The sequence below is a fragment of the Hypomesus transpacificus genome, chromosome 13, assembly GCF_021917145.1.
Source record: "Hypomesus transpacificus isolate Combined female chromosome 13, fHypTra1, whole genome shotgun sequence".
NCBI lineage: Eukaryota > Metazoa > Chordata > Actinopteri > Osmeriformes > Osmeridae > Hypomesus > Hypomesus transpacificus.
The window spans coordinates 8,663,249-8,684,345 of record NC_061072.1 but is presented as its reverse complement, the minus strand read 5'-3'; the positions used below and the strand labels follow the sequence as shown (position 1 = coordinate 8,684,345).

The following is a 21,097-nucleotide window of genomic DNA, read 5'->3' as shown; positions in this document are numbered from 1 at the left end:
TTGTGGCTGTAGAACCGTACTAACATGAAGCGCTGACAGGAGTGGCACCGTCCCCAGAACCTAATGACACAAGAGATACATTCTCCTACTATCTGCCCGTCACCATAAAACAACCTTGAAAAGCCCTGTAGAGATTGTGTCTGTAAGTGAGTGTGTATGTGTGTGTGTGTGTGTGTGTGTGAGAGACAGAGAGACAGAGAGACAGAGAGAGAGAGAGAGAGAGAGAGGGGGGGGGGGGGAGAGGGGGGGAAGAAGAGAGTAAGGGAGAGAGACAGAGAGAGAGAGAGAGAGAGAGAAACATGAGAGACAGAAACAGAGAGCGAGGGGGGATCACAGTGAAATGGATTTCAGCATATAGGAAGTAAAGAAGGACCGGCTGCTATTTTAACTCGACATGAGGATGAAAAATAAAAAAAGATGAATATGCCCCCCTGTGGATTCCTCCAGTGATACCTCAGTCTGAGATCAATTGATTGCTATCATCATTAAAATAATGAAACCCAACAATAGGTCATTTCACATACATGTTACGCTGCTCTGCTCTGTACTAGATATTATTGTATTATATTATCTAATGTATTAATATTACATAAGGTCCAGTCACCAGCGTGACACTAAAACTGGTAGTAGTAATGGTTACTTTTTACTTAAGTATATGTTAGAGCCCATACTTCTTTACTTCAACTTGAGTAAAAAAAATGTAGTTAGTACTTCAACATTTACCAGTCTTTTTAAACATGAGTATCTGGACTTTTACCTGAGTGAAGGATGTGTGCACATTTGCCATCTCTGGATTACTTTTAGCCTGCCAGCAAACATACAGTACGGCGCATCTATTTCAGTCCTCAAATCTACACTACAGATCGGCTGGTGACTTGCAACCTTTTCTCAAGTCTTCCGAAGAGAAGACAATCTGAGAAATACCAGACAATAGAAGACATCCCTGACGTGCCTCTGTTCTCTGAAGTTCAGCACACAACCTCCAAATTAGAAACAGCTGTTCATAGCCATTGCCTTGTTGTTGTATTAATTTGTCAGATTGGTGAAAGCCTGTTTTCTCCCCCTGTTTGTGAGGAGTAGAGACCGTAGGTAGAGGACTGATTAAAAGCCAGAGACGGGCAGGCCTCGGAGGTCCTCTCTCCAGGAGTTGTGTTCTAATTAGGCAGCGTGCCTCACATCTTCTCCAGGAGAATAACAAGCCCTACCCTGAGCACACCGAGAGATGAACCTCCCTGTTCAGGCTGACGCTGATGAAAACACATCCTGATGTAGAAACATTTTCCAGGCTGTGTGTCTGCATACCTACACAAATAACTGATGTACAGGAATTTTGAAGTGGCTCCCAGCACAAGGACTTTCTAGAGTTTTAGATTTGAACTCTGGACAGAGGGCAGTGCGCGAGATTTGTGGATTAAGTGATATGCGTTTTATTGATTTAAAGATGATTGAGTTTACCATAATATGTCTGAATCTTACACTAAGCAGAAACAAACTTTTAAGCAAATAATTTACAGTGGGTGGAACATATATTCCGAGTTCAAATAAGTTTAACCAGAGTTAACCAAAATTAATTATGTCTCTGTTGTTTTACAGTACCATTTCAAGGTTCAGAACCTTTTTGTATTTAAAAAATGGATTTAAAAGTTTGACAGTTCAGACAGGAATTGATCCAATTACGGTCATCTCTGGACAATGAAAAAAAGATTCATGTTCGCGATATTGACTGACTTTGATTGGTTGAATGGATGGATAATTTAGGAAAAACAAGAGTTGGCATAGATTTGAGAGACCCAAAAAAAACCATTCTGTTTCATAGTACGAAATATACCATTTACTACACAAGAATGATTTGAAGGGAAGCCTAAAAGAAATATGTTTAAACCTTTGATATCAAATTAGACATCTTTGATGAAGGGATCTCTCCCTTCAGGAAAGTGCATGATATTATCACACACACACATAAGCATGTATGCCTACACACATACGTGATTATCCCCCTCTGAGGAAAGCTAGAATTAGATTGGATGTCAGATGATGTAGACACTTGCGCTCATCACAGCTATAATGAATACATTACCTTTTATGTTCCTCCAAACACCAATTTATCTTCCAGATTTTTGGTTGAAAAGGACATAGATACACACCCTAGGCTCAAGTCCCAAACATCCACTCACACTAAGTGTTAAACACAAACATCCTGAACCAACGTGCGTTTGTCTGTGTGTGTGTCTCACTGTGTCGGTGTGTTTGTATTTTAACGAATGAGCATGGGTTTGAGTAGCAGTTGTTTGTGAAATGTCCAAGTATTTTGCCTCCATGCCCATACCACAACATCACAGCTACCCCACTCTTCCCTCAAGAACCCATGGTTTTTCATTAGCAAGACTTTCATTTTACTATCACAAAAATAAAACTTTAATAAATATACGTAGCAAGCAACCTTAAAGGAAAAAGCACAAGATTCTTACGGCGTAAGAAATAAATTACTTGTAAATCCAAGGATTTCTGGAACAACAACAAGAATAATAGATTTTTTTTGTCAGGTAGAGAACAAACCAGCAACATCACATGAATTTGACTGACGTCTCTCCAGTTCTCCTCATTATTCCTGTGAAGTTGGTCCAGATATGTTGGTGCCAGAAACCACGTTGGCTGATGCAGCAGTCCTGCAATGTGCGTCTATGTGTCTGCCAACCAGCTGGAGGAAGCATCATCAAGCTCTCCATCACTCACATCACAAACAGCTTATGGAGTTGGACGGTCATTGAGGATGCATGTTGGATTAGACTGAGGACCTCTAGCAGGAATGTTACATAGTCCCATAGCATTGTAGTATTGTGTGCTTCCTTCAGAAACGCTAAGCTGAGAGGTTGTCTGCATTATTCAGGTGGCTTTGATGTGTGGTGGCACTGGTTCTTGGTACACTTCATGATTTCCTTTAGACATTACTGTCATCATGATGATCAACTGAGTGTGTCAATGAGCCTGAGAGAGTCCAAACTAACCGGAAAAACTGCATTGACGAACACGTGATTGAGTTGAGCACCTCAACAATGCCGGGAATGTCATTTTCCTATAGCCTTCATCAACTGATAGGTAAATACATTGAATTATACAATAAAACTTTGTGGAAACTTAAATTGAAAGTTTTCTACTGTACAGTTGGAGCCTTTACTGAAAGGATCTGTCCATGGTCCTGAAAATGCATCTAAAGCTTTCTAATACAGAATATATTTTCTTATCCCAGCTCTCTGCCTCGGGTTATGTAATGTTGCTGCGCTGGGGCCATTTGGCATCGCATCATCATACATATTACATCACCTAAAGAGCTTCTGTATCAAGATGCACTCCGACATGTTGGATTTTTAATCTCCAATTAAAAAGGAATTAAAGTAGCACAGTCGGACTCAAGAGAAGAGAAATAATTGACATACTCTTTCCACATCCAAGTAAATTATTGACTTTGTTTTTCATTTGCTGCAGAAATGTACTCGCCATTGGGAGTTGCCATGGTCTCTGCTCAGGAAGAACGGGGAAGATGGTGATGATCAGCTCTACCACAGCAGACAGGAGGAAGTGTAGACAGAGGAAGTGTAGACAGAGGAAGTGTAGACAGAGGAAGTGTAGACAGAGGAAGTGTAGACAGAGGAAGTGTAGACAGAGGAAGTGTAGACAGAGGAAGTGTAGACAGAGGGATGGAGAAAGAGCAACATGACAGGGGGAAGCATAAATCAAGGGAGGGAGGGAAGAATGCAGGAGAGATAGCAAGGAAGGAAGGGAGGGAGGGAGGGAGGGAGGGAGGGAGGGAGGGAGGGAGGGAGGGAGGGAGGGAGGGAGGGAGGGAGGGAGGGAGGGAGGGAGGGAGGGAGGGAGGGAGCATTAGCCTTCTTACTAACTCTCTGGATGTACTGTAGGTGGAGCAATTGGGGAGAGGAGACTTAACAATCTCCAAAAGACAACCACAAAAATAACTTTCCTTCGGATTTCAAAAACTCACATCATCAATCTAGCTGGTATAAAGTGGTAGGCTCCACCTCTCTGTCTTCGCCTCACTAATAACATTCAGCGTCCACAGAGAGAATCTTAAAATGGAGTCTTTCAGGCTAGGCATCAAGGAATAGAGATGCCCCCAGGAGACTCCATGAGATGATCAATAAGAGAAGATTGGCTGTCTACATATTGCAGGGCTCAGCAACCCAGAAAAAGATCTGCTCTAGACTATAATCAACACACTGAACGTATAATCCTAGGAAGACAAGACATCATTTTCAGGTTCACGTGTTAAATAGGGATTTTTAAACAAGTCACCGATTCTTCCTCTCAGGTATTGCTCATTGGATCTACAACACAACAGACAGGAGATTATCTCAGTGCCAGAACAACTGGACCTTCTGATCACAACCTCAACACTCCGTGACTCGACAATCATAGGTGTTACCAGGAAATATGGCCTCTGTGAACAGAAGACATTCTACAGGGCAGCACAATGGGTCTCCAAGCCAGACTCATACAGACTTTACTGGATTCCCGCTCAATTTTTCTCTCACTCCTTTTACCATGCCCCTGGTTGGCCGTTAAACAGGTAACAGCTTGCCTGTATAAATGTCATGATACAGAAAAGTATACGTAGCAGGATATCTTATTTTCCACGATGGGCTACTGCACCCTGACATGGTGAAGAGTACAGAGTTATCAGAGGCCCAATCAGAGGCTTACTTTGTGAAGGGAAATTCAGTTGTCTTTTAGGGCCTCTGAAAAATGAAAACAGAAGACATAAACACAATTTCTAAAACCGATGACGGCGTTAAACGAATTTATAGGGGAAAAAAACCCAGAGTTTATTTTGTTACGTCTTAATATCCCTCAGCCTACAGCAAAACTAATATAACCATAATTCAATCTGTCATAAATAAAAGATGGCCCTTAATATGCCACCTGACACATCATTGGATGATAATATTAGATCTGATGGACCGATATGTCTTGATAAAGGCATGACTTTCTGCACACAAGACACCTCACCGGGAACAGATTTGGAACAAGTTTGGTTTTGTGGAGACTTTATTTGCCCAAGTCATCAACAATACGTTTTTGCAATGGAAACGCATTGAGCGCCACCAAGTGGATAGATTTGGAACTGAATGAAAAAAGGAGGAAAGAACCCGGAACACAATTGAATCAAAGCAATATAAATCAACAATATTTTTTTATTTTGTATATGATATTCTATTCTTGCATTGCTAAGCCATTGGCATGTATACAAACATTGCCCCTGTTTCCAAAGTAATGAATTATTTCAAAAGTAAAAAAGGACCATTAAAAGTGCATTCCATTCATTAAAATATCACAGCGTAAAAAATAAACATAACTTAAGAGCATTGACATTCTCATGTACAAAAACGATTAATCTTACCCTCTTTCAGTACCTTTTCGACCCAAAACATAAAGATGTATTGATTTCAAAGATTGTTTGAACCAGACATAGAACTATTCAGTTCAATGTGGAGATATCTCCCTTTTTTCTCACCACCAACATCCCCCACTGAACAAAGATATATACTGTAGTGTTGAGGTGGCATTAATCTACTGTCATTTCGGCAGCCATTCATGAGGTAAATCTGCCCAACTACCCCATCTAGTGTACTTTCTCATCTCTCAAACTCTTCCATACAGTAGTACACATGACCAGACACTGATGCAAAGTCAAATACCCTGTTTGTTGTGCACAGTGTGCCGGTGTAATATGCGTATTACAGGTGCAAAACACATTTCAATATCCATAAGTATATATATATTTTGTTATACATATTCTTTCATAAGTCCTCACTATTGCACTAATACAGCATCAACGTGTTTGATTTTAATATCTGGAACATAATCTTTTACACAGGAACTCGTTGCTGCCTGACATCTCTGCTCACTCTACCTTGTATCCATGAAAACATATACATTCCTCAACTGTCTCACTGTTAAGCTCTGGGATGTGACAGACAACACCATGACTCCGCTGTGGTTCACTACTAATGCTATCAATATAGACAAACAGGATTTAAGGAGAGATTATCCTTTAGAACATAATGATCTTATGAGAAATGTGTTTCAGTTTATAACATGATTGACAGAAAGGCAATCTGGCAGTTTAGAGCCAACTGATGATACTGTTAGAATCCTCTACCATGTCACTGATTAATACTGACCAATGCAGTCACTGAGCAGGTTAAAGGAAAACACCAACTGTCACATGGTTGGTTTACATTAACCATCTGACAGTAGGAACATCTAGTAACACAGTGTTAAAACTGTACATACCAGAGCGAAGCAGGACGAGAAGCTGAACAGAGTAAGCTTTCACATTCATTTCTGTAGTCTATTAATTTGTTGAGTGTTTTTTTAATGTCGCATTCAGACGCGCGGGTTGGCTTCTGTTTTAATGTGACGTTAGCCAAGCGGAGGCAGGACTGGACCCCACAGGACTGGACCCCACAGGATCTCCTACTGTGCTAGTACACCTCCAGGACAGGACATCAGTCCTGCCTTTTAAAAACCATTATCTTTGTACAAATGGTTTGGAATCAAAACGTGACACAAATCAACACAATACAGAAAGAATTATTAGCATGTGAGTTGATTTACTTAGAGAGGGTGAATGAGCAGTACCTATCATTCATACAAAAATGTATATTTGAAGAAAATGTGCAAACAAAGCATTGAAGTATGCCTAAACATGCTCTCTGGGGTTGGCATTTGGAAAAATATACAGAAATATAGTTAGAAATATATACACACTGAAAAGTAGCTGTTTAACATACTCAGTGTGGACATTAGCAAGAGTTGCTTGCATAGTTCAGTGCATGCATTAGCAATATATCATGCAAAGAATTGCTGACATACATTTCGTAATGGCGGTTCTCTGTTCTCAGTGTACTTCAGTGCATTCAGAAGAATCAGAATCAGAATTTGACTCCCATCTGCTCGGTAGCATAAGACAAAAATGTGCACAAGCTGTGATGTGAGAAAGACAAAAGGGGAGGAGCCTGTCTGAACTCTATAAAGACATTCCGTTAAATAGTCTTTATATATATATCTATATATATATCTTGTTAAATATATGCACAGAGAAGTGAGCGGTGTGTTTGTGTAGCTTTCTACATCAACCCTGTGTTTGTCTTTTACGGAATGTTTCAAGATGGCAGTCGGTGTGGTGGAGGTCCCCCCCTTAAGGCCCCGCTGTGCACCCGCAGTGACGGCCTCCAGACCCCGGGGGCAGCGGTGGGGGGAGGAGGAGGGGGGGGCTGAGGGGCCATTAGAGGGCCTCCATGTCACTGCTTAAGTCTTGCTACTGTAGCTGTTTTTGAGTCCCCGTTAGACTACGGCAGGTCAGAAGGTCTAATCTGGGATAAATAGAGGCTGCTTAAATATGGCTAAACAATCACTACCACCATGAGCGGATATATCGGTATTGTTGTCAACATTATGAACGGACATAGTGTTGACTGGACTTACAACTATTATATCTTAGAGCTGTTCAATTGGCTTTGCAAGTTTTCTACTACTTTGAGCAACTGAAAATGATTCTCAGTGGTTAATTACTGTTAAAATCTTAATACAAATGTACCTACGTCAAGAGTTCATAAAATACCTTACAAAGAAATGGGGGTTTCTTGGTTTCACAAAAATATTAAAGAGTGATTATCTGAGGCACTGTAGTTTGCTGTTCAGATGTGGCTCTCTGCTGTTTATGCAAACTGTAGGTTGTGAAATCGTTTGGAAAAGTTTCCAGCTTACCAGTCGTCTTTCTCAGGTGCAAAGGTATATCATGTCTGTAGTCTGGTGACTGAGCAGTCCATATTTGATCCATAGCACTGTATGAGCAGTCATTACGTCATACGGGTTTTTCTCTTACTTTGAACTGTTTCAGAATCTTGCTCGCTACTACGTAAGTACTCACTTCCACATCTGCCCGAGATGAACGATGACAATATGCTACGGGGCCAGGTAAAAATGACATTACATGTGCAGTTCATACATTTATATAATACTATATAATAATCCATATGATTAATACAATTCTTCAAAAACAATGCAATCCATACAAAGTGCTTTGTTTAAATCCATTCCTATAGAATCATTTAATAAAGTGAACAGTGACGAACATGTCATTTGTGGCAGCGGCCAATCATAGACGATTTATGAGCCGGCGATGCTTCGATTGGTCCATCTCCCCCAAGGAGATCAGTGAAGTTGGTCGAGAAACATTCTAGCTGCACTGTCGAGTCACTGGGGTCCGCACCGGACGTTTCACTTGGACTTGTGGGTGGTCCGCGTAGAGTTGATGGGGATCTTTCTAGAAGGCATGGTCTTTTTGTGAGGGTCTTTCCCGTTGGCCTGTGTGGACGCGTCAGCTCCCGAAGACTTGGACTTGGCGGAGGACAGAAGCGAGCGCTTGGCTGGGGTAGACGTCTTAGAGGACTCCTTGTCTTTCACCGAGGCCGTGTTCTTCTGGGCCTCTGACGCCCCCTGCTGGGACCTCCTGCCGGCCCTGTCCCCTTCCCCGTCCCCGGCCAGGTCCCCTTCCTCTGGGCTTCCCCTGGCCTCTCCTCCCCCTGCCTTGGCGGCGCTGGAGGTCTTCCCCTCCGTCGATCTGCGTGTCTCTTTCTGCCTTTTGAAGAAGGACAAGCCTTTGTCCTCCGTCTTGCTGTTCCTCCGGGGGGCCCTCTGTGGGGGCGGAGCCGCGTTGGCGGACGGAACGCCCACGCTCGGCGATCGAAGGCTGGTTATGGACGAGCTGCTGCTGGAGCTCCGCCCCCCAGGCCTACCCTCCGTCCCCCGGCCTGCGTCCCCGCCCCGCGCCGCTCCTCCGCTCGCCCTCGAGGAGGGCCCGCCATGGCCCACCCCTTTCTCTGGCGCTGCGCCGGGCCGCGAGGCCTCCCGGCTGGTGCTGCGTTCAGCTGCTCTCACCCTGCCGGGCGCTGAGCTCTTCTCTGCTACCCCTCTGGGGGACGTCTTCCTCGGCGGGGGGGCGCTCCGGGAGCCCGGCGAACTGCCTCTCTTCTTCTGCTGTGCCGAGTCAGGCTGCAGCGTCTCCTGGGCGTGGCCCGTCCCCTTCTTTGCCGGCGTGGCTGTTTTGGAAGACGCGGTCTTGCTGGTTTTGGCGGGAGCGTCGCTTTTGTCCTTAGAGGAGTAGGCGGCGGCGGTCGTGCTCTTGGTGTGCGACCTTGAGGGCGACCGGTCAGGCGTGGGAGAACTGTGCTTCTTGGGGCTCCTCTCAGCCTCCTGAGCAGACTTCCCCGTGCTCCTCTTCGCCCCCCCGCTGTCTCCTCCTCCTCCTCCAGTGCCTCGCTGCTTGGTCTCCTTGGAGATGGCGCCATGCCCTGGACTGGCCTGCTCTGGGGCTGTGGTCACGTTATTGTTGTCCATGGCCTGGCTGGCGGACCTGGGCTCGGCCTGGCCCGCTGCCCTGGGTTGGGACTGCTCCTGGAGCCTCTTAGCACCCGCAGTACCTTCCAAAGCCACTAGGGTCTTACCTCCAGGAGGCCTGTCCAGCTTGCCCGAGCCACTGTAGCAGGAGGTCTTGTCATCAGCCGCCTCGCCTATCCTCTCCAGGGTGGGCGAGGACGAGTGAGACTCCAGGGAGAAGCGGGAGGGGGAGTTGGAGCGCAGGTGGAGCTTGGACGACAGCGACCAAGAGGGCTTGGTGCCGTTCTCGCTCAGGGCCAGGGGGCTGGCCATGGACGAGCGCGACGAGAAGGTCTGCCGGGGAACGCTCCGCATCGCCGGGCGAGTGGAGAGAGAGAGGCCTCCTTGTCAGAAGGGGAGGGGGGGGGGGGGTGGAGAGAGAGACACAACTAAAAGAGCTGACACTGGGGCTGAGGACAATCACAATTCTGCTCTAATGATAACAACGCCAAACAGTAAGAGTATGCCGTCATCCCGCCAGCATCCGATTTGGGTCACCTGATCATAACACGCTTGCAAATGGGTCAGATGGCTGAGCGGTTAGGGAGTCGGGCTATTAATCAGAAGGTTGCCGGTTCGATTCCCCGCCTTGCCAAATGACGTTGTGTCCTTGGGCAAGACACTTCACCCTACTTGTCTCGGGGGGGAATGTCCCTGTACTTACTGTAAGTCGCTCTGGCTAAGAGCGTCTGCTAAATGACTAAATAAGAACGCCTGCATCACTCACCATCGTCTTCGCTGCGCTCGCCCGCAAACTCGGCCGACTCGGAGAGGGAAGCTAAGGACGTGCGTCTTGACGATCCGGATGAGGCCTGGCTGGGCGGCCGGCTCCCCATCAGCCGGCTGATCCAGTGCTCACACAGAGACGAGCTGGTGGAACCTGCCGGGCCACACACACACACAGACGCAGGCTCTGTCAAGTGGCTCGTTCTGGGATATTTACAGCAGTGCGTTTACTGTGGAGGCTGTGGGTGCAGGCATTCTTGAGAGAGAGAGAGAGAGAGAGAGAGAGAGAGAGAGAGAGAGAGAGTCTCTCTCTCTCTGTTTTGTTGTTGTTGCTTTATCTCTGTTCCTCAACATCATCAGAGAGTGTGGTATTCATTTTGCAGTACGGCCGAACACTTAAAACTACCTGCCACAGAACTGTTCGCAGACCAGGATGGAATTGTGGCTCGCCTCTGATAAAACAGGATGTAGGCAGTCTGCTTGCAAACTTCGTCATCTGCGATGGCTTGCACATCGCTGTCGTCGAAGCAGTACCACTGGCCATCAATGGAATTCTTACAGTAAGCTGAGGGATAATTAAAATAAAACATTATTTGAAGGCTTGTAATGGTGTGGTCAAGCAAAATATCAAACAGGAAACGGTCAACGTTGTGGTGGAGTGTGTGTGTGACGTTGGTGAAAGCGCGTGTGCAGTGGGCTACCTGTGTAATGTCCTCCCTGCATGGTCCCGTGGTGGTTACACACGGCGTACAGGTCATACAGGTAATCCTCGGGGTCACGGCCCATCCCATAAGGCCGTCTCCACGGCGACCAGTGTGAGGGCAGGCTCCAGCTGCTTTGGCTCCTCTTCACCATGTGGGGCGCCATGTCCATGCCCAACAGGGGGAAACGCACCATGTTCTGCATCTTCATCCTCCTGTCTCCATCCTGAAGGACACACACCCAACGCGTCGGCCATGTTGGTTACCATGACCGCAGAGATGATGGTCATCGTGGAGGGACGCCCAATGAGATGAGAGGGGTTACCTTGGTTTTTTGGATTCTGGATTGTGGCCCTGGAGTGTGTGTGTGCGTGTATGTGGCCCTGTGCGTGTGTGTGTGTACCTGTCTGAAGCGTTTGAGGTGGAGGATGAGAATGTCTGGCAGGGTCCAGAGGCTCAGCTTGATGCTGCCTTGCTGCAGCTGCTTGCAGTGTGGACACCGCCAGGCGTCGTCCGGAGCCAGCTAACACACAGAGACACAGAGAGAGTCTGGAGGCAGCTAACACAGAGAGAGTCTGGAGGCAGCTAACACACTGAGAGAGAGTCTGGAGGCAGCTAACACACAGAGAGAGTCTGGAGGCAGCTAACACACAGAGAGTCTGGAGACAGCTAACACACAGAGAGAGTCTGGAGGCAGCTAACACACAGAGAGAGTCTGGAGGCAGCTAACACACAGAGAGAGTCTGGAGGCAGCTAACACACAGAGAGAGAGTCTGGAGGCACCTAACACACAGAGAGAGAGTCTGGAGGCACCTAACATACAGTTGGAGTCTGGAGGTAGCTAACACAGAGAGAGTCTGGAGGCAGCTAACACAGAGAGAGAGAGTCTGGAGGCAGCTAACACACAGAGAGAGTATGGAGGCAGCTAACACACAGAGAGAGTCTGGAGGCAGCTAACACACAGAGAGAGTCTGGAGGCAGCTAACACACAGAGAGAGTCTGGAGGCAGCTAACACACAGAGAGAGTCTGGAGGCAGCTAACACACAGAGAGAGTCTGGAGGCAGTTAACACAGAGAGAGTCTGGAGGCAGCTAACACACAGTTGGAGTCTGGAGGCAGCTAACACACAGAGAGAGTCTGGAGACAGCTAACACACAGAGAGAGTCTGGAGGCAGCTAACACACAGAGAGAGTCTGGAGGCAGCTAACACACAGAGAGAGTCTGGAGGCAGCTAACACACAGAGAGAGTATGGAGGCAGCTAACACACAGAGAGAGTCTGGAGGCAGCTAACACACAGAGAGAGTCTGGAGGCAGCTAACACACAGTTGGAGTCTGGAGGCAGCTAACACAGAGAGAGTCTGGAGGCAGCTAACACACAGAGAGAGTCTGGAGGCAGCTAACACACAGAGAGAGTCTGGAGGCAGCTAACACACAGAGAGAGTCTGGAGGCAGCTAACACACAGAGAGAGTCTGGAGGCAGCTAACACACAGAGAGAGTCTGGAGGCACCTAACACACAGTTGGAGTCTGGAGGCAGCTAACACAGAGAGAGAGTCTGGAGGCAGCTAACACAGAGAGAGTCTGGAGGCAGCTAACACACAGAGAGAGTCTGGAGGCAGCTAACACACAGAGAGAGTCTGGAGGCAGCTAACACACAGAGAGAGTCTGGAGGCCGCTCTGTCGGCTGTTTACCACAGCCACACCACACGCTTGAACTGACATCAGCACAGAGCCACACAGACACGAGCAGTACTCGCAAAACTGACATACACATGCACAAACACACACAAACACATATTATGTAGTCAAAGACACACACACACCTGTTCCTCTTTGGTGTAGAGCTGGAAACACTGTGCGATGGAGCAGGTCTGTGGCAGCAGGTGCTGCTCCTTCATCTGACGCACACTCTCAGAGTCCGGGATGTACTCCTCCTCGGTGCGTTTGAACAGGCTGCACACGCACAAAACACACGTTCCCAAGGTCACGCGGAGGTCAAACCGTCAGCTTCAAAGCAACTCAAACTGGACCCGGAAGAGGCTTTTGAAAGCTGGAAAGGGTTTGCACCAACTGTCACCCCTCTGAACATTTGAGTGGGCTTCAGATGTCAGTACAGGACACCGTGTCCGTCTAATGACATGCAGCGTTTGCTAGCGTCGGCCATCTTTCACTCACTAGTCTTTAGTCTCCTTGTCCCATTCCACCACGATCTTCACATGAGGCGGGCCTCCAGGTCCACAAGACTTGTATGCTCTGCCGAAAAAAGATCGGATCAACAGGAAATCAAAGAGAAAATCCCGGAGCTTGCCTGTGCAATGAAAACCTCAATATGACCCAAAGCCCACTAAGATCTGAACAACCATCGTAAAAGGTTAAGCACAGTCAGAATAAGTCATCCCATCTATCATTTACACAGGGATATTAGATGTAAGGGGTGAGGCACCACTGCTCTCTAGTGGTGGCAGATGGTATTACCTCTCCACTGAGGGGTGACACAACGGCTGCTCTTCTTGGGGCAACAGATAGGTGATTCCAACCACACCCACGACACGCAGACTGAATGGGCCAACCTGTAAAGGACAGTGAGATACTAGTGAGTTACTGATTCAGCAGAGAGCCTGACACTTAAGTGTCTTTACCATTCGTGAAATCTCTGAAAATATTTGAATTCCCATCAAATATGTTTAGATAGATGATAGACGATGCCATAGATCCTTCATTCATCTCCAAGGGGGCATTGTGAATCTGTTGCATTATGTTTGAATTGTGTGCAATTCAAACATAATGCAATTTATAATACTAAAATTAGATAAAACTAAAACTTTTAATTAAATTAAAAGTCTCTCAAATGTGTTACCTGAATATGCACTCCCGGACGCAAAAGATGTCTCATCTTCTCCAGAATCTCCTTCTGGAGAACATCCCAGGTCACTGTGCGCTCCAAGTACAGCACAAACGGATTTCCAAACCTGGGAAAAGCCATGCATTTAAAAAACAAATTAGAATTTTTCCTTTGCGATGCTTCCTTGCGTGATACTTTAATACCTTTCATTAAAAAAGGAGACCCACAAGAAGGTGGCTTGTTCAATGTTATGCTCCACTTTTGGTTGACATTTATTCATTCAGCAGACGCTCTTATCCAGATCGACTTACAGGGACATTCCCCCCGAGGCAAGTAGGGTGAAGTGCCTTGCCCAAGGACACAACGTCATTTGGCACGACCGGGAATTGAACCAACAACCTTCTGATTAATAGCCCGGCGACTCCCTAACCACTCAGCCATCTGACCCCCCTGGTTTGTGTGCGGAATGTGCAAGATGGTTTGTGTACCTGCGGCCTTGCTGTCCGGCACAGGCCCTGTTGCACACCAGGAGAACGATCTTGTCAGCCTGCCCACTGTTCTTATTAGGACTCTGGGGCGGCGTCACAGCCTCCTGGATTTGTGAGGACATCCTGTTGTTGTCGGTGCCATACTTCAGGTTGTTCTGGTTCACATGTGGACTTCCTACAACACCTAGCAAAAAAACAACAACAAGACATTAAGATACGTTGAATACAACAGAGTTGTATTTGTTACGATACATTATACAGCAGGACACAATGGATACAATAGAGTTCACGCTGTCTGACTCACAAAATCATCTTGGGGAGAATTTGGTTAATCACATCAAGATTAATACTGTTTGGGGGGGTTTTGAGCTGCCAAAATCTAATTTCTGATGGATTAGTATGTCAAGGAGCTAAAGTGAAGGAAGGGGGAGCAGATAGAAGCCATACCCCTTAGTGATCGGATCTGCTCAGGTCTGAACAGCTCAGGTGTTTCAAAGGCAAAGATGGAGTCGCTCTCCTGAATGATCTCAAGGTCGTCCTCATCGTCGCAGAACGAGCGATGAAAGCCGTCAAAGTACATTTCAGTAAGGACAATCTGCAGACAGAACCGGAATGATAAACAAAGGTTGAAGCAATCTGAGATCCGAAGCTCGTTAATAAATCAGGACCTCTGATGTGGGTCTATCATATTCAAAACATACCCTGAATATTATTGTCTCACATACACAATATAGGTAAGACTTACAAGTTAATACACTTAGAACTCAAGTGCAGAGGAGAGTGGATCATACGAAGCATAAAAAACAGCCAGTGAACATCACAAGGCTGGAGGTTGCTACCAGGACACTGGCGCACACATCAAACACAAGCGGAGGATTGTTTAACATTCAGACAATAGATTTCTCTGTGACAGAAACCTTCAACGAAGCACCAGAAGACAAAACCTGACAGTGCTGAAACCAGTTGACAGTTATGAATCGGGCGAAGCTTTTCAGTGTCTATTTGGTTGGAACATTTTGACACAAAGAAAAAAAATTATATATATTTTTGTAAAACATTTGCAGGTACCCATGGCACGGTATTTGAATGTGAACCTATGTGTGATGGTACGGTACCTGTTCAGTAGGAATTTTGGTCTCCTGGGCCACAGCTTTCCTCAGTCTGGACACGGTGCTGGACAGAGGCACAGCGACTCCCACCCTCATGCAGTGGGAGCACTTTCCCTGATAAACCACCGTCACATACAGCGGCCTTGAACACGGACGAGAATTGAGAAGAAAAATCACTCTTACGTAACTACTGTCTCACAGTGGCTCTCGAAACCCGAAAACCAGCACCTGCTGGGCTGTTTTAGCTAGCCGCTACGTGACATATCACGGTCTCCTCTCCAGCCTCTCACAGTATTGAGACAGTCGAGGTCAAAATCGAAGAAACCAGATATATTACAAAACTCACGGTGGAGCGATACCTATGAATGTACGTTGGGATACTGTCCGACCGGAGACTGAGATGAAGTGTTGTCTTACCGAGTGTGTGGTACCGGGATGGGCAGTGAGATACAGAGGAAGGGGTCAAAGGTGTTGCTCTGTTTCTGGCAGTGTGGGCACGTCAGAGAAGACCTGCGACAGAAAACAGGAAAGAACGCTGTGAAGATTCCCTGGTGACATTCCGACATTCCAACATTCCACACCAGATGTCAAAGCTGTAATGATTTACAGTCCATTTCGCAATCCAGTCATGGCATATGTCTTTCTGCATCAATATTTATACATCAATCACAGGGGGTGTTTTAGGGGGAGTTTCACCTGTATTGAGCCTGGAACAGCTCCTGGACGAAGGACCCGGGTGCTGGCATTGGAGATCCTTCAGGGACAGCCTCATCTTCTATTGTAGGCTGGACAGACATGGACCAGACAACAGCTGTCATACATGCCCAGACAATACACAGCCACACGGTTAACAAAGCGTTCATGGGACATAGTCCAGACGTTACTGTAAGACATCTGACGGCACAGGAAGTATAGATCAGTTCTGGGCCCTGGGGACCACTGGAGATTCAGTTTCAGTCCCATCCCAGGTTTTGAGGGTTAAGTTGAATCACAGATTTGACTGGGGCTAAGATGGATGAACAAAAATCAAACATCCCTGATCTAACAAGCACTACTCGCAGTGTTATTAGACACTTACACTCTGGAGAAAGGCGCTGATTATAAACCCAGAGCAAATCTACAGTTGCAACTGTAGATTTGTAGATCAACTGTAGATCAACTGTAGATCAACTGTAGATCAACTGTAGATCAACTGCCGCTACATCTATACGGCCACATGATCCCACTGTGGTCCCTGTGCTGGGGCAGTGAAGGCTAAAGGCTCGTCTCTGACGATGCGTACCTTCCTGGGCGGCCTGCTGCAGGGGTGGACGATGTTGTTGAGGTCCTCGTGAACGCGATCCAGCAGCCACAGCAGGAACTCCTGGGCGTCGTGCTGGGCGTTGCCACGGAACTGCAGGGCGCTCTTCGACACCACGTTCTGAAAGACAACCGACGCAGTATGGGACCGTGAGGGGTGTGACTGATGTGGGTTTAATAAGTTGGACAAGATTATTGATTTTTACGTTTGTGTTTTTTTTGGTGGGGGGGGAATATGACATTTTGTGTGTGCTGTTTAAATATTTTATATTACCCCCAAAAAATTCATTTTGTCCTATTTTGGTACATAAATGTATTCTAAATAAGCTCTACATTAAACAGTAGAATTATGTTAACATCACTTTCCAGTATGTTATTCATATTTGCTGTTGGTGGAAAAATCTGAAAAAGCCTTTTTCTATGGCAACAAAATACTGAGCGTTGACCGTTTTATTGACATTATTTTTCCACTGTGAGACTGTGAGACTTGTACCCAGTCATGTGAGAGACCTCCGGTTCCAGTTTCCATGAACATAATGTACCTTCTAACTTTAGCAAGAGTCATCTGCATCCAAATAACAACACATTGTACTACTCAGAGCCTTTCCTGCCAGACAACCTCTAGTCACGGCCTATCGAATGTCACACAAGGTCAACCATGCAACCAGGAGACAGCCCTGAGTCTCACAGCCGGCCCCCAAGGACCAGCCTCATCCTTCTCAGGCCATTAGCAAGGCAGTCCAGCTTGATGCAATGAAAAAGCAAGCACTCCACTCAAGATCTCGTAAGCATGCGGACTTCGTAGGAAATCCAGGAAATGGATTAAGCCTGGCGAGGATTGTTTACTCCATTTGAAAAAAAAAGTACAAAGAAAACCGTAAACGGAACAAAGCAAAGATAAAGTGCATTTGAGTTGAGTATTGAGTCCTTTTAGGGGATGCTTGCTGTTTTATTCCTTAACGTCTGTATTATTTGCCTTGCCTTTGACTCGTTAATCAGTAAAGAAGGATCTGAAGTTCGAGCCAGATTGATGTGGAGGACAGTAAGCCTAGCTTCTCTACAGTTCTGTATTCAATCGAATATGGCTGATTACGTCCAAACCATCCATTGTGCACCTACATATACGCCAATGGATTTGAGTGTGGGTTAAAAAAGAACTTCATGGGCACATTTTCTGATAGTATGTAAGTTATCATATCAGACAAGATTAATATGGAGGAGTGACTCCATGTGGTGTTTCATTCCATAAAGGAGCTTATAATATATCCAAGGCTCCTTACTGTAGAGTGGTAATCTATATCCAATAAAACAGCGTGTACCTCTGGCTGGCAACCAAGGAAGAATAAATGGCTGGAAATAGAAACGATGTCAGGAATGAGAGGAGTGTGCGTGCGTGTGTGTGTGTGGGTTGTCTTGTTCAATTCAATTCACCCCCGATATTTACTTCAAAGCCCTAAAACATGACACATAGTTTCCATTAAAAAAAAAAAAATTAAACTGTTCTTGTACCATGAAAGAGAAGTCCAAATCTGAATGTTTTGTGACTTTGAGTGACAGACGTCAGATGTCATTTCATTTTATCAAGGGAAACAAGAAAATCTGAGTTGACTAACTGGGGTAAACAAGTCAGTAGCATCCTGTGCCACACCTTATACCACATGGGACCGCATGTCAATACGCAAACAAGCACACATACACTCAAGCACAAACAAACTGCTTAGTTAGCCAATGGACAGCAGTGTGTGTAGGCTTTATTTAAGCCTAGTTCAAACACATTGTGTTGTTGGTTAGTTGATTCACACAAGTTAATCTCCCTCTGGATTTCCTTACAGTGGCAATGGCCTGTGAATCCTTATCACAAAATAAACAAAAAACCTTCCTACAAGTAAATATAGGCTTAATAAGACCTACACAAATGTTTAATTTAATTAATGTACAGGGAAGGAAAGACTACAGATGTACAGCTGCCATATCTGATATCTTAACCACATCTGACTGCCTTACCAACTGATTTGACAAAATAATGTGATGAGATTATTGAAAGTGACATCTGACATGAATATATTACATTGCCAAGAGTGTGGTTATGACTGGCTACCTAATATGAGTCTGTGCTTAGGAAAGCATGCACTGTCTTCAGAGTGAATGTAATATTTGGTATTGCACATGGTAGGCCCTACCTGCTATTTGTTACTGTCTATAGTGTGTTACCTGTTTAATTTGTTTTTGTTTTGTTTTTCCCTACATACTACATGTGTGTAAAAGGGGACTGCCTTGTTAACCAATATTTTATATTGGTAGCTTGTGTATTTTGCAACTTCACCGATTGGAGGGGTGCTCGTTTCATAGACTTGCATTTGGATTGTTGCTGAACAAAGAAAAAAGGTTAAAGATGTCATTTGCAGGCTGACACTCCATTTACTTGGCAAATACTATTTTCTCAAACGCAGCCTTCTTGTCTGCGCACAGACATGCAAAATAACTACACACTAGCATCCAAAGATAAATTGTAACTGTCACCTAACAGGTGTAGGCCTACTGAGGCTACCGTGTAAGTTAAAAGTATTCCTCGTATTATACGTGCAAGCGTGCATCCTTTGATGAGTTGTATAATTCGCGTGATTAAATTCCTAATCCAATTTCAGTTACATAATAGAGAACACTATAAATGGAAAAGATTTACAATAGGCTAGCCCCTTGATATAGCATAGCCTACCTTGAATTCCCGACTATGTTGTGGGGTGTACTCAAAGGTCCACAGCGCTCTCACCAGGCCCGAAAGTTGTTCAGTGACTTCACCTGTATCCTGCGGTGGCTTCTTTTGCAACAACAAACCATTCGACTTTGCTTTGTCGTTAACTTCCTCTCCGCGAAACTGTTCTAAGGCTAGATATTCGGCAAAGAGCTCGGTATTGCTCAAGCATTGTAAAATAGCGTTCATGAAGCAAGTGTTGCCATGGTTCTTGAGTCCTGCAACTCCGGGGACCTTGTCCCCGAAGAGAAATCCGCCGCAGTCGCTATCGTCAGAGGGGACCGAACCCCCTGTTGTGGTCTGGATGAAAGTTGCGTCGTCCTTCTCATCGTCGGCTGCATGCTCCTCGTTACCGAAGTGGGACAAAGTGGAAAGAGTCCGGAGAACTCGGTTCATAAAGCTCCCCACGGAGCGCACCGAGCCCCTCCGGAAAAGCTTCTTGCTGAAGGATTTCTTCTCTTTTGTGGCAGCTTTCGACATGGTTGAAATCGTGCTGGTTTTCCCAATATGTGGCCTAGATTCCAGAAAATATAGCCTAATATCTTGTCAATTGCTTCATCAGCCAACCAGCAGTGTATGGATGGTCCTAATGTGCAGAAAAATGAAAGCTTCAGTAATAATCGCAATTATTAATAGGTTATGTATGCTACAGCACATACAATACAATTATACAGCAAACATGCCTAACACGTCGGTTGCATAAACACGCTCTGTGAAGAGTCAATGCCATGCCACTTGACACCAAAACAGCAAGGTTTGTCCCTCACCAGCAAATATTCATAATTATCTAAGATATTCATGATATCTTAATTCATATTAAGATATCACCTCATTGGAATGGCATTCTGTTGTCACCTCTGAGATCCGAAACAATGCGCTCTCTTCGGAAACGTCAGTGGGTCATGATGCTCAAGCATCCAAAGCGATAAATCACCCCATAAATTGGGACCACAGTGTACGAAGCGGTGCCCTTCATGTTTTATTAAACAAACCGCAGCTCCACCCGTACATTGTTAATTTCACGTCTTCAGACAATATGTTCACCCTCAATAGTAAACAAAACTCATGTCTGGCTGATGATGAGATCCGTTGATGTCCTCCCTAAATCGCCTCTATCGTAGACGCGCTTGTAGAAGCTCTGCCCAAATGTGCAGCCCCCAGAAAGCCCGAAGGGAAGCGACGTCCACTAGTCCCTCCATTCGGGGTAGAACTATCCGTTGTATAAGAGCAGTGAAATGTACATGTTTCGGTGCTCCGTTCGTGAAGTTGGGAGTGGTGTCTCATCCTATTATGACTTGTTTTCCTCCTCGTTGAGATTCATCGCAAGGCCGCTTCTCCCTGTCTCCATCATCTGTAGTCACTGATACTGCAGGCAGGCAGGGCGGTGACGGCTGACGTCACGGCCAAACACTGGTCCATGTTGGAAGAGCAGGTACAGCAGCATGTGATGCTGGCGAATTCACCATCGCTATTGCTCATATTAATGAATGACTAACAGTAGGCTACAGTCAATTGTTGCCGACCGATACTTTCGCAACACGTAATCCCGTACGCATTAATGTAATAGGACTAATCGTATTCTAATAGGCTACTTATGTCTCAGACTACAATTGTTTTAGCATGTTAATGGGAAGGGTGAATATTGACAATACTTTTCGACCGTGTGTTGCATAATATATTAAGTTATTGAACGCTTCTCCAACACAACCCATCACGCTTTTACA

General features: G+C 45.6%; 1 protein-coding gene across 1 annotated transcript; it reads right to left on the bottom strand.

Moving 5' to 3' along the window:
• Nucleotides 1-8,118: 8,118 nt before the first annotated feature.
• Nucleotides 8,119-20,573, bottom strand: LOC124475713 (ubiquitin carboxyl-terminal hydrolase 31-like). Its single transcript, XM_047032507.1, has 16 exons — nt 19,338-20,573; nt 16,605-16,742; nt 16,019-16,107; nt 15,740-15,832; nt 15,329-15,464; nt 14,661-14,808; nt 14,214-14,388; nt 13,741-13,852; nt 13,359-13,453; nt 13,059-13,136; nt 12,707-12,836; nt 11,287-11,406; nt 10,884-11,109; nt 10,589-10,747; nt 10,184-10,336; nt 8,119-9,797 (listed from the first exon to the last, which is right to left on the bottom strand). Exons 1-16 carry the CDS (start codon nt 19,851-19,853, stop codon nt 8,299-8,301), a joined length of 3,867 nt encoding a protein of 1,288 aa, XP_046888463.1. The 5' UTR covers nt 19,854-20,573; the 3' UTR covers nt 8,119-8,298.
• Nucleotides 20,574-21,097: the final 524 nt, after the last annotated feature.